Raw genomic sequence first — 14,056 nt, 5'->3', positions numbered from 1 at the left:
CACAAATGTAAATTTAGAAAAGAAAATGACAACATTTTAGCTCAATTTACCACTGGGTCTGTGTTGACAATCTGTCGGAGGAAGTCTATCAAAGCTGAGAGCAGATCTGCACAGTCCTTGTTGAATGGAAAAACTAACCTCTTCAAAAGTGAGAATAACCCTGCACTGTGTTTCTTTAAAGCTCTGAAACAATATATAAGAAAAAAAGGTTTAGACAAGTGACAATAGTGCTGGAAGACAAACGTCTTTAAAACTAAATATTTACAATTTGAGATGGTAAAGTCCATATTCATGCTCTGTAAGGAATGTCAGAGTCCTGATACAAGTAAGGAGAAGAGGGACACTGCTGTCTGCGTTTCCCAAAACCTCAATCAAGGCGATACAAATTGATGAAATCATCTCTCGCCCCGGGAGCGCATTGGCCAGCAGCTCCACCTCCGACATGCAGCTTTCACCAGCTTGAGACGTCACCAGAGAAATATCCTAGTGAAGAGAGCGTTTCATCTTTAGATATTTTGCTTTCCTTGTGAATACATTATTTTTGTTCTACCTGGTCACAAAGTGACTGTAATATTGTTCCCATCAGTTCACTGCACTGCTGCTGCTGTAAAGAGTGGTCGGAGGGAGGCACCACTAGAGACAGCAGCAAGGGGAAGACATCCGCCAGCTGTTCGTCTCCAGACACTGATCCAGACAGCAGGTGTAAGACGGCGCTCTTGCTCGCTCTCTGTGACACTAGTGCATCAGTCATAGAAAGCAGGCGCAGGATTTGGCCCCAGCACAGGACTTTCCCCTCCACCCTGCAGCTAGGACAATTTGTCCACAGTCAATTCATAGCAATACAAGTGACCAGAGTGTGTATGAGTGTCCTTCACTCACGGCTGCACCTCCTCCAACAGCAGTTCCAGCAAGGTCTTCATGATGAGTGTCGCGGTGGGAGAAGAGAGGTCAGCTAGCTGAACACACACCCTCCTGAGAATAGCAAGGAGTGGAGGGCAGCTGGTGGTGCACACACATCTCAAGACCTCATAGAACACTTTCCACTGTGCCCGGATGTGCATGCTCCAAAGCTTTCTTGTGTTTAAGGCTATTGCCACGTCTTGTACTGATAACACCTGAGGAACGGGTGGCATGGATAAACTAACAAAAAAAGGAAGGAACAGAAGGAAAATAAAGAGTCACATACCTGAGTGCTTTGCATCGGAAGTGGTAAAGGCAGGAGCTCTGACAATAATGTCAGACCAGAGAAGAGCCCTTCAGGAGACTTGAGTAAAGACACCAAGACCTCCTTCAGCATCAAAGACCATGTGTTACTGGCCAGAGTTTCCTCCGTATGCGTCACCTGTGTGAGACAGGAACCTGGTTCACATTATTGATAAAAATTAATATATTTGTCTGACTTATTCTTTGAGTTCTGCGTACCTCCTCGTTTACACCTTGCGTAAAAGTGAGCAGCACATCAACAATGAGAGACTGCACTTTGGCTTCCTCTCCATCTAGTCGCCCAGACGCAGGGATGGAACAAACTATCATGTGTAGCGACACCAACACGCTGGCCACACGCGTGTCCCTGAACTGGAACGCCCCACCGCGAAGCAGCTCCGTCAGCATTGTGCACAACAACCGCAGCGTACTGACGCAAATACTGAGGATTGTGCAGCGCTGCGGAGTGGGGCCCATGTTTCCGTGCAAGCGCCACGGCTGCAGCAGAACGCCGCAAAGCTTCTGCAGGACACGCACACATGTATCCAGACCCTCTCCAGAGAACAGTTGGACGCCGGCGAGACTCCACTTCAGGTCCTTTTGCTGACCTGGGGAAACATGGCAGACAAGGTGAGCCCTGCACACCACATATATTTAACAATATTTCCCCATATAGTGGTCATTTATGTACTCAATTGTATCAGAAGAGTATATCGTATACTTAATTCTAATTACATGTACTTTGTAGACGGCTGCACCCAGTAATTATTTTGGGAGGCCATGTACAAGTGAACACAAATACTTGATAACGCATACGTTTCTCTCCGTCTAAACCTCTTGTCCACAACCAAACGCATAATTTTGTCTTTAAAAACAGACACTTTTGCAAACGTTGGCCAAGGTAAAGAGTTCCAAAACTCTTGCTCGAGCGTATGCATGTTATAATTCCACGAGTGTTGGGCTTCCGCAGCACAGGCGCGTATGGCACTCCAGGCATTCAAAAAACTAATCTGAATGTTCCCTGAGCTCTATGTAAATGCAGGCTGTTTTTTTTAGGTTAATGTACATGTCATTGTACAGCTAGTATATGGAAATAAACATTGTAAATAAGGTGTAATGCCACTAGTTAGATTTTTCAGGCTTCTGATTGGACAAAATGAACATGACGGCAGGTGTAGGTGTTTGCATTTAGACAGCGACAGTTTTGAAACTACACTTGTGTGGATGGATTTTGTTGTAACCCTGGATATGCACTTTTAAAACCATCAGTGTTTGTGTGGACATGGCTTTAAAGTTGAAACCATATTTCAACAAATATGGTACAGTGACCGTAATGTTGCAGAATTTTGTTTCGCACAAGTTACTAGCATTTACCCTCAACGGCAGGCGGGGGGCAGGCAATGTGGCAGAGCACCCTGAGAGCAGTGACCAATCCAGTTCCCTCAGGAGTCAACACATTTTCCACATTCTGAAGTTATAAGAAAAAACACATAACAATGTTATATAGTGTTATTCCTATCATGCAGCCTTGACATAAACATTCAACAGTGTAGTTTGAGCGGTTCAAGTATGTCAGCAGAACCCAGCATTCCATAGTGACATTCATCAGATGGCCACTAAGGTTAATTATTAGTAGGAATGTTCTGATCTGGGTTTTAAGCTGTCGATTTTGTTACCGATCATCCATGAGTGAGATCGGTCGATACCAATACCGATCACATTTATTAACTTTATTTAATTAAAATAATTTAATTACTCTAGTATCGATCATATACTGATACTAACTTTGGTATCGACACCACCAATTCATGGAGGGATCTGTCCTTCTCTTACAGGTTGTCTACTGACTGTGACATTGCTGACACACCAACAGTTGTATATTCTCCTTTAACTCTTATCACTCTACTTGTTACAGGGTTTCCTCTAAAATGCAAAGATACCAGTGGCAGCAGGGGTGGGGTTATGGGCGTGGTCACCATGACATCATAGAGTAATTTGCCAAGATAATTAACGCTCAAAAAATACATACATACATTTAAAACAAATCAGTCATTAATAATTAGTATTAACATATTTTTTTATCGTTTTGCCATATCTTCAATTTTGCTGCTTTTTGTACAATCTTTTTTAAGTGTTGACAGACTTGTAATAACTTTTTTTTTTTAATTAAAAACCATCCATCCATCCATCCATCCATCCATCCATCATCTTCCGCTTATCCGAGGTCGGGTCGCGGGGGCAACAGCCTAAGCAGGGAAACCCAGACTTCCCTCTCCCCAGCCACTTCGTCTAGCTCTTCCCGGGGGATCCCGAGGCGTTCCCAGGCCAGCCGGGAGACATAGTCTTCCCAACGTGTCCTGGGTCTTCCCCGTGGCCTCCTACCGGTTGGACGTGCCCTAAACACCTCCCTAGGGAGGCGTTCGGGTGGCATCCTGACCAGATGCCCGAACCACCTCATCTGGCTCCTCTCGATGTGAAGGAGCAGCGGCTTTACTTTGAGTCCCTCCCGGATGGCAGAGCTTCTCACCCTATCTCTAAGGGAGAGCCCCGCCACACGGCGGAGGAAACTCATTTCGGCCGCTTGTACCCGTGATCTTATCCTTTCGGTCATGACCCAAAGCTCATGACCATAGGTGAGGATGGGAACGTAGATCGACCGGTAAATTGAGAGCTTTGCCTTCCGGCTCAGCTCCTTCTTCACCACAACGGATCGGTACAACGTCCGCATTACTGAAGACGCCGCACCGATCCGCCTGTCGATCTCACGATCCACTCTTCCCTCACTCGTGAACAAGACTCCTAGGTACTTGAACTCCTCCACTTGGGGCAGGGTCTCCTCCCCAACCCGGAGATGGCACTCCACCCTTTTCCGGGCGAGAACCATGGACTCGGACTTGGAGGTGCTGATTCTCATTCCGGTCGCTTCACACTCGGCTGCGAACCGATCCAGCGAGAGCTGAAGATCCCGGTCAGATGAAGCCATCAGGACCACATCATCTGCAAAAAGCAGAGACCTAATCCTGCGGTTACCAAACCGGAACCCCTCAACGCCTTGACTGCGCCTAGAAATTCTGTCCATAAAAGTTATGAACAGAATCGGTGACAAAGGACAGCCTTGGCGGAGTCCAACCCTCACTGGAAATGTGTTCGACTTACTGCCGGCAATGCGGACCAAGCTCTGGCACTGATCGTACAGGGAACGGACCGCCACAATAAGACAGTCCGATACCCCATACTCTCTGAGCACTCCCCACAGGACTTCCCGAGGGACACGGTCGAATGCTTTCTCCAAGTCCACAAAGCACATGTAGACTGGTTGGGCAAACTCCCATGCACCCTCAAGAACCCTGCCGAGAGTATAGAGCTGGTCCACAGTTCCACGACCAGGACGAAAACCACACTGTTCCTCCTGGATCCGAGGTTCGACTATCCGACGTAGCCTCCTCTCCAGTACACCTGAATAAACCTTACCGGGAAGGCTGAGGAGTGTGATCCCACGATAGTTGGAACACACCCTCCGGTCCCCCTTCTTAAAGAGAGGAACCACCACCCCGGTCTGCCAATCCAGAGGTACCGCCCCCGATGTCCACGCGATGCTGCAAAGTCTTGTCAACCAAGACAGCCCCACAGCATCCAGAGCCTTAAGGAACTCCGGGCGGATCTCGTCCACCCCTGGGGCCTTGCCACCGAGGATCTTTTTAACTACCTCAGCGACCTCAGCCCCAGAAATAGGAGAGTCCACCACAGATTCCCCAGGCACTGCTTCCTCATAGGAAGACGTGTTGGTGGGATTGAGGAGGTCTTCGAAGTATTCCTTCCACCTATCCACAACATCCGCAGTCGAGGTCAGCAGAACACCATCCGCACCATACACGGTGTTGACAGTGCACTGCTTCCCCTTCCTGAGGCGGCGGACGGTGGTCCAGAATCGCTTCGAAGCCGTCCGGAAGTCGTTTTCCATGGCTTCCCCGAACTCTTCCCATGTCCGAGTTTTTGCCTCCGCGACCGCTGAAGCTGCACACCGCTTGGCCTGTCGGTACCTGTCCACTTTAAAAATTAGAAACCATTAGCAACAAATCTAGCATCTTCTTCTGGTGTTATTATAAAATGTACTCGTGTTTAGAGACTCTATTTCCGTCCCTTGATGTCCCTGACAAAAGAAAAGAGCTACAGCAAGCATGCCGTCACACTTGCTTGATGCTGTTATTCTCGTTAGACCTTCTCTTCTTAAAAGCTGCCACTGTCCTCTCAATATTTGCACATTGTGTGGATATCATTCTATATATATATATATATATATATATATATATATATATATATATATATATATATATATGTTGCCTGTCCGTGGCTATAGCCGCAATATATATAAAAATCATGTCCACATGCAGACAAATGTGTGCGTTTTGTTTACATCCGGTTGCAGTAATCAAAGTCTTGTTTCGATGGTCAAGTTTTTGGTACATTACTTGTCAAATAATAGGCTATATATTAATTAATTCGACCAGCTAATGATAATGTTTTATGTTCGTGTGGTTTGGGTTTGGATTTGATGTCCGTTTTACCCATGTCTGGTAATAAAAATTTGGGGCAGCGCCCCGCATGCACTTACATTAAGGGGAAATCCTGGGTTAAATTCCTGTTAATCGCTGCTTACTTTCTGCTGTAATGTGCTTACCTCTGGACTTCTGAAAACTTCAATAAGCATTTATTTCTTAGGTGTGGTTTTAAGATAGACTAGCAGTTAGTTTAGCTATTAGCATCCTTGCTTCTGGCTTGCTCTCAGTGTGTAACATTCTTAGCCCCATCCTTCAGTGAAGAAGCTACTTAAACTAAAAAAAATTTAGTTTATTTGACATAATCAAATCCACTAAATTTTAATTTAGTGGATTGTCTCCACACTGTGTATGGAGACACATAAACAGCTGTGAGACCAAAAATAAATAGTGCCAGTAGGATGGGATCGGCATTAAAAAACATATATTGGTAATGCCCAATCACATACTTTTTCAGAAAAAACGTCCGATTTGGCTGCCGGTCAATTGGCACGTTCCTGGTCATTAGATGACATCTTTTAGTTGAATTCTTTCCTTTGTTAAGTAACATGATTGAAATATTATAGTACTGAATTCATTCAAAAACAGTTGACATACTATTCCATAATCAAAGAATTATGTATACCTGTTTGATGTATTCTAACACAGTTGGGATGCTGCCGATCTCAAAACGAAGTTTCTCCAAAGGCTGCAGCCATTTACTAAGCTCTGAGGAACAACAGAAAGTCAGCATTATCATGTAAGAGCACTACAAAAAGAAATATTCATCCATCCATGTTCTATCGCTCTGTCCCTTTCGGGATCGCGGGGGGTGCTGGTGCCTATCTCACCTGCATTTCGGGCGGAATGATAAAGTAATTTCCATGAATTTCGTTGCACATGTTTACCTTGTAGCTTAGCATTGGTTTCATCAGCCTTGGCTATAGTAAGCAATGGAGCAGCATGTTGTTCCATCATCCGCAGCTCATTGGAGCTTTGCACCACCAACAACAACAGCATACACGCATAGTTATATGTCACTGCTTTGCGAGTCTTGGCTTCACTAAAAGACAAAAGTGAGACACACTCAGACATGAAGTAAAGTAGCTTTTTTTTGGTTTTGCCAAAACAGACAGAAGACAGACAGAAGCAGAATATGTCCTCACCTTTGTCCTTCCTTGTTGTAGTGTTGCAGAAGAGCGACCAGGCAGAACAAGTTGTTGTCCAAACTGAAAACATGAGCCACAGCACTGCGGCCAGTCCCAGTGAAGGTTATCAGATAGAGTGAATGGAGAGTGGCCAGGACCTCCGGGTTGTCGCCTTCTTCCAAGCCCACTCCTCCGTCTGCTCCTGATGTCACATGGCTCATAAGCTCTGAAACCCCCTGGAGAGCATGTAGAGCCTGCATGAGCCAAATGCCAAAGCCCTCTTCACCAAAGCTTGGCCCATTGAGACCTCCTTCTCCTCCCGTAAAGGTTGCCTCCTCCCCATCCGTCTCACCCACGGACGCAAGAAGCCTCAAAAGTAAGTTGGCGGGAGAGGGTTGGGCAAGAAGGAAGAGCAAACCCGACTGTGTGAGCGACAGGAAGCGAAGGATTTCTCTCACAGCTTGGGTGACGCCTAAGTGTCCGGCCGCTGCTGCTGCAGATAGCACCACGGATGTGCTCTCCAGGAAATGGCACACATGCATGTACCTGCAGGTATCAAAGATATCAAAATATCACTGTACAATATAGTCACAGTATTAAGGCCACGGCGGGATATTTTCAGAAAAAAAAAACTTTGGAAAAATGCCTTAGTGTGATAGTGTGTAAAATGCAGTGGCAGGGATTTTTAGGATAAAGACACTTACTGTAATTGAACAAACTGACAACGTTAACACCCAATGTAACAAGTGTAAAATAATAATGCTCAGTTTAGTATCTTTCAAGTTTTACTTACTGAGAAGCAGTGCCCTATGCAGTGGACATTTTTATATCAGTTTGGAAAATGTTTCTACAAAAATTGATAGGTGACAAAAGTTCCATTTAATTTTTGATACAGTTGATACCTCACAAATTGATGTTTGGCCTCGTTCAAATATCATTTTCGGGTGATGGTTTACCATGTAGCTTCTCATCCATCTTCTCATATTACTCGTATTACCCGCGGTGTGCAGTACCAGCGCTCCCAGTGGGTGTTTTCCCTCCGTAAGGTCCACCCTGACCGCCTGTGTCGGCTTGGAAATGTTTGAGATGAAGGTCACTCTTTACTTTGCCTTACGCAGACTTTGTAACCGCCATCAAAAAGGTTATGTTTTTGGCAAGGTTTGTTTGTCTGTCTGTTAGCAACATAACTTTAAAAATCATCAACTGATTTTGATTACATTTGTAGGAAATGTCTAAAAACCCCATTTCTCTTTTACTACTATGAATACACTTCTCCTGGATGCTTCCTCTTTGTCTCCACTTTATTGCTAACCGGGTCCCTGCCTTGCTGGTCCTGCACCACACAGAGGATTAGGAAGACCTAATTTGTTTTCCAAATGTCCAAATCAAAAGCGCAAGAAATAAACTATACTCACCAAGTTTTCATTTATCGTCGCACGTCATGGCATCATGTGATGATTTTGAAAATGACATACTGTGTGCGGTATCTACAATATTGTTACATCTCTAGTAAATGTGTACCTGTACAGAGTGGGGTATGGATCATCTCTCTCCTGTGGTCCAGTAATTCTTGCAGAAGTTGGGAACGATTTCCCTGGGGGCTGCACCATGCAGTGAGGGGCCATCTCCAGCAGCTGGTACAATTCCTCCAAAACACCCACCAACCGATTGAGCTCTGCCTCGTTTAAAGGCGCAGCGGTTAGGGTCGGCTCTTCCTCCATGGCATTGTCAGCATCCTCCATTTCCTCCTGAAAAGCGATTGCTGTTGAAAGTTGCAGGCCTGCGTGTATGTGTGTGTATCTCAATGAGTGTGCACCTGCTGTGGTTCATTCCATGCCGCTGCTGTACGCTGGAGGTCAAGCAGTACCTCAAATGTGTGGCTTTTCTGAAGAATCGCATTGCCAGCAGTAATAACTCTCACTGTTTCATCACGCAGGAATAGCTGGACTAAACGCTGTAAAGGATATGACAATGATGCAAAAAATTCAGTTTGAGGACTTCATAAAAACCTAAAAACAAGAAGATAAAACAGTAACTTCAAGGATGCTAACCTGATAGCCACTTTTCTCTGACTTGCCGGCATTTAGAAAAGCCTCTACCCCAACAGGTGAGCTAATCAGGGCATCAAGTGCCCTGATTAGGCTCAGTTTTAATGTAGAAGAGACATGGTCCCTGTGAAGCAGATCCAGCAGCACGTCCAAAGCCCCACCTTGCAGCAGCGCTGTGAGGCCCTGTGAACTCTCTGCTAGGTATGACGCTAGCTTGGCACCGGCTTTCAGTTGTCTGAGGTTCAGAGCAATTGGTTGCGTAAGGGCAATCTCCATACTTAACGCTTGGAGAGCCCACTGTGCTAAAAGGTCGACATGGTCTCCCCCCCCACCCTCTTTAGTGAGACACGCCAAGCCCTTGGGGAGTAGTCCCGACGCTTCTTCGAGTGCAGTGACCCAACGGACATCTCTGTCTTCTCTGATGCTTCCTAGCAGCTCTTTAAGCTGTGCAACTGGGTCTGTCTCCTCACCAGCTGCTAACCCTTCTGAAGTGGTAGGGTCTTCCATACTGGGCTTCTCAAGCTGGGTATCAAACAGTGTTTTGTACGGAGGGGTAAAAAAGACCAGTGGTCGGAGTTCTCGTTCATAAGGGTCATACTGGACCGGGGGAACAGATGCAAGGTCCTCAGGAGTGTAGTCCATGTCAAAGGAGGGCAACTTAAAGGTGCCATTATCCAGATCGTCTTCGTCACTGGAAATCTGCTCATAGCCGTCATCACCTAGGGGGGTGGAAGGGATAAAACAAAGTAAATGTAAATTATAGCATCTCAATTACTTGAGAAACAAGAAGAGAGCAAGCGCTTGTGATCAATGTACATTTCCTTTGTTTATGAATACATACACATGACAGCCTCACTCCCAAGCATGCAGGGTCAGTTTACCATGCAGGACACGATGACACCATAAGTATGGCTGTGACGACATGGTGTCCACTTTTACTTATAAGCTTCTAATGATCAGAAGCCTAAAAGCCAGGATAGCATCCTGTCATTATAAATGGAGGCAGCATGCCAGAGCAAACAATCTTGTTACTTTCACCCAATCCCAAATGAACCCTGCTCTCTGGGAAATGTGATGATGTGGTTCCATTTGGGATTGGAAACTATTTTTTCTCCTCACCAAACTCCCCTACCTTCCTCCATTTCCTCGTCCTCACCCTCATCGTCCTCTTCTTCATCCTCGTCCTCTGGAGCACTTCCCTCGGTCCGCACGTCGTCTTCCTCTTCTTGCTCCTCCTCTTCGCCTTCTTCTTCTCGCTCGGCATCGGAGTACGCTTCATCGGCAGCCAGAGATCTTTCTGGTGATACGGCCTCCAGGGAGTCATCGCGGCCCTCGCATGGCTCGTCTTTGACCCCGCCCACTGTTGATGTCAGGGTCATGATGAGATTTAGCGACACGATAAAATTCTATTGAACCAAACTGCATAATTGACAGGAATGGAATCTCAGTTCTGTTGTAAAATAAAATCCCAAAATTCATCAGTGTGACTGTAAATATATATACTGGAAATTAGATAACCCAGGTGAAGTTTCCTATATTCTTATTTCTTGTAATGGGAATTAGATATAAATGAATAATGGATACAAATAAGGAAGTAAACAACAATTAATTTGCAGTGCATTCAAATCATATATAAATAAAGTGCAACCAACACTTGAATTAAAGGTGAAATACATTTTAATTTGAATTTTTTCCTATTCTAAGGGCCAAAATTAAAATTGTTTTCATAAAACACAGGCAGCGACATTAAAAATGTGTTTTATTGTTTGTGCTATAGCGCCATCTTTTGGACAAGTTTGCTCACTTTAGGTACTGCGGTGTGAAAGTCACAGTATTTTTTATCTGTTTCGTGCTTTCAACCGGAAGTGCCGTTCTGTCAAATAGTCATCCATAGCGTTTCTCCTCGCATGGATTCTTCATACCCTACTACGACCAATGTTTATAAGTTTTACAATATAACTAAATTCATCTGTACAGCCTAAATGACAGCCTGATTTCAGTTTATGTTATAGCCAAATATTATGCTCGGAGGTATAAATTTGACCTCCAAGTTCTCTTTTTAGTTTTTACATTTTATTGTTATAGTGCTCCTGCAAATGACGCCCATTTGGCATTGTAGTTTGGAATTGTCTTCAAACAAATGAAAACACAAACCCGTTGCTTAAACATGAAAGTGACATTAAATAACTTGAATAAACCATGGCTTTGATGCCAATTGTATTGAATTTATAGATGTATCAAGAGTACTTCTGACTCCTGATTTAAGAATATTGAATTTACATTGAATATCTAATGAGATGTAATTATGTCAAGTGGTGTACCAGCAGTGTTGGGACTAACACGTTACAAAGTAACGCGTTACTATAACGCCGTTATTTTTGGTATTCAGTAACTCAGTTAACGTTACTACATGATGCGTTAACGCGTTATTTTACGTTATTTTTTATGTAGTATCGGTTAGAAACAGAATATTTGAGTGTGTTTTATTGGAGCGCTGCGGTGTCGTCCTTCTGTGTCACAAGAAAAAGAAGAGGCGCGCTGTGTGCAGGTAGGGGCGTGTCTGTGTTTACTAACAAAACATCATGTCGGAGCCAGAAGCCGGGTTTCTTAACATAATCATAATAATAATAATAATAACAATAACAATACATTTGGTATAGCACTTTTATGACTACTTAAAGACGTGGAGATATCCTCACTACTTTTCGTTTGTCGAGCACAAAGTAAAGAACATTTTAGTGAAATGTATGTTGTGTCTTAGATCAAAGATCATATCTACTGCCCAAAACAGCAATTAAAATCTGGTGAAACACCTACAAAAGCAACATGCTTCGTTAAAGCTAGTAAAGAGGGACACACTTCACTTCCACCTCCAACAGCGGCTAGATTTTAACGGAGGGACTGCTAGCCAAGACAACATTGATAGAGCCATTGCAGCATATGCGCTAGAAGACATGCAGGCTATTTCTACAGTGGAGTCACCCGCTTTCAAGCAGCTGGAGTACATAAACATGGAAACCGAGCTAAAGAAAACACTCCAAACTCTCCCTCTGCTCATCATTCATCATTGAAAGTACACACACTCTTGTCAATTCTCTTATATACTCTTTCATTCTAGACTTCTAGAGTGTTTGATTATCACAACACTCTAAATGTATAAAGTGCAAAGTTCACAAACATAAGGAGGAATCCTAGTGGGCTAGGCCAATTTTTCCTTATCTTTAAACTAAAACTGGGGAGACGCGTAGTGTTTTGGGCTTCAGTACAGTGTTGATCTCCTAAAGACATGATTTTATTGCCGAATTCCTTGAGAGAAAAAAAATGCCTGATTTGGCTTTGTGTATGTCATGTGTGCCTTCCTTGAGTGAAGCCAGGTTTACAGCTTATTATTATAATTTGTTCTGGCCTTAAATAAATTGGCCTTTTGAAACATATATTTGTTTTTGTGTGTTGTATGTAGACCACATTGCTTAGCAAAGTTCTGTGATGCAAATGCATGTTAAGTTGATCAACAGATTGTATTATTCTCCAGTGCAATAACAGTACTGAAATGAAGGCTAAATGAGCATTAATGGGAGCCTCAAAAAAAAAAAAAAAAGAAATAACTAAATAACTAAACTTTTCACAGTAACGCATTACTTTTTGGTGTAAATAACAGAGTTAGTAACTGAGTTACTTTTAAAATAAAGTAACTAGTAACTGTAACTAGTTATTGGTTTTCTGTAACTAACCAAACACTGTGTACAAGTATATTGAATGTAAGTATATTTTTTGATATTGCTGTATGAAATGCGGCCATAATTGTGTAATGTATTTAGATATTGCTTTATGAAATGTGGCGATATTTGCTAAATTATTAATTAACATTAAATAATTTACAACCCTAATTGATGGTAAGACCTTCAAAATAGTTCTACAAGTAAAGAAGCAAGTTATGTTACTAACTATTCAATCCCGGCATTTGGACCTGCTCCTCGTCGTCATCATCGGGGGGTGGAGGACCTGGCGGAGTTCGAGGCCCTCTGGGTGCTGGTCTAGGTGGACTGCCATTGTATTGGTCATCTTTTTCCCACTCTTTAAAGAAAAACAAGGCGCAAAAGTAAGAAGGGATGTTTTACTACATTCTATTAATTTTCCTTTGAATGATGCCCACCCTGTTTATTAATGAGTCTTTTGGGGCCGCAAAGTTGCTGGGGGGGTGGGGGAGGTGGAGGCGAGGAGGAGACTTGGTCATGTCCATGTGAATGCTCCGCTGTCCCATACACAGCCAAGGTCAGATTGGTGTACCAGCCACGTAGCACCAAGCCATCAGTGTTGATCTTCACATATACAAAAATTGTTTTTAACAGGTTTCAAAGTCATGTGAGAATTTTTTTTTTTTTTTAAACATTGCTCTTTGGAATAGCTTGACCAGGACCTAGACTTAAACTTAACTAAAAATCTACGGTGTGATCCAAAGGGGGTCTATGCTATGCACAAGACATTCTCTCACTGTCTGACACAATTGGAACACCGTTGCAAGAAAGTGCAGACAAATATTGCCCAATTAAGATGGAGGCTGTAATTAAAGCAAAGGCTGCTTAGGAGGTTCTTGGTCTACGTACAAGTTTCATTCCCATGACAGCATTGAAAGTGGAGTTTTAGTAAATGACACCGAAATTAAGATTTTGTTCACTCACACTGTACACAGACCACACAAAGGACATACAGAATAGAGTAATAAAAAGACTGAATACAAGAATAAAATGAAACAAATTTTATGCCACTGGGAGCCGGGGGTTACACCCTGGAATAAGTTGCCACCTCATCGCAGGCCAACGCAGATATGTCTAATTTAATTTGACTTTCACATTGCCTTTTATTTGACCACTGCCATCAGAAGAGTGTGCCTTATGTTTGGGAGAAATAGACTACGTTTACACTGCAGGTCAAGTTGGCCGAAGTCTGATTTGTTTTAATCAGATTGTTTTTCCAGCTGACTGTTTACACTGCAAGTAAAATCAATTTTTTATCAGACTCCAGTGCAAACGCAAATGTGGCCCCAATGTTGCCTCGACGTCACTTGCATTCGTAGTGCGATAAAGTATAAACAAAGGAAGTTGATCGGGAGGAAGTCGCTACT

General features: G+C 43.5%; 1 protein-coding gene across 4 annotated transcripts in view; it reads right to left on the bottom strand.

Annotated features, from left to right (window-relative positions):
• virma (vir like m6A methyltransferase associated) overlaps positions 1 to 14,056 on the bottom strand; it is a 34,723-nt gene that overhangs the window by 10,910 nt on the left and 9,757 nt on the right. The window contains exons 5-21 of one of the 4 annotated variants that reach the window (XM_061915659.1): positions 13,088 to 13,253; positions 12,880 to 13,008; positions 10,067 to 10,294; positions 8,938 to 9,653; positions 8,703 to 8,840; positions 8,408 to 8,634; positions 7,345 to 7,432; positions 6,905 to 7,122; positions 6,647 to 6,801; positions 6,385 to 6,467; positions 2,578 to 2,671; positions 1,423 to 1,811; positions 1,187 to 1,342; positions 880 to 1,115; positions 551 to 806; positions 266 to 483; positions 51 to 183 (exon numbers count right to left, since the gene is read on the bottom strand). In XM_061915659.1, the coding sequence (XP_061771643.1) occupies positions 51 to 183; positions 266 to 483; positions 551 to 806; positions 880 to 1,115; positions 1,187 to 1,342; positions 1,423 to 1,811; positions 2,578 to 2,671; positions 6,385 to 6,467; positions 6,647 to 6,801; positions 6,905 to 7,122; positions 7,345 to 7,432; positions 8,408 to 8,634; positions 8,703 to 8,840; positions 8,938 to 9,653; positions 10,067 to 10,294; positions 12,880 to 13,008; positions 13,088 to 13,253 (3,630 nt within the window). Of the gene's footprint in view, positions 1 to 50; positions 184 to 265; positions 484 to 550; positions 807 to 879; positions 1,116 to 1,186; positions 1,343 to 1,422; positions 1,812 to 2,577; positions 2,672 to 6,384; positions 6,468 to 6,646; positions 6,802 to 6,904; positions 7,433 to 8,407; positions 8,635 to 8,702; positions 8,841 to 8,937; positions 9,654 to 10,066; positions 10,295 to 12,879; positions 13,009 to 13,087; positions 13,254 to 14,056 lie in introns of all 4 variants that reach the window. The other 3 variants (XM_061915656.1, XM_061915657.1, XM_061915658.1) reach the window with 3 other exon arrangements.

Source organism: Nerophis ophidion, linkage group LG11 (genome assembly GCF_033978795.1).
Source record: "Nerophis ophidion isolate RoL-2023_Sa linkage group LG11, RoL_Noph_v1.0, whole genome shotgun sequence".
NCBI classification, from domain to species: domain Eukaryota; kingdom Metazoa; phylum Chordata; class Actinopteri; order Syngnathiformes; family Syngnathidae; genus Nerophis; species Nerophis ophidion.
Note: the sequence above shows the minus strand (reverse complement) of the source record. Positions and strands in the feature narration are given on the sequence as shown.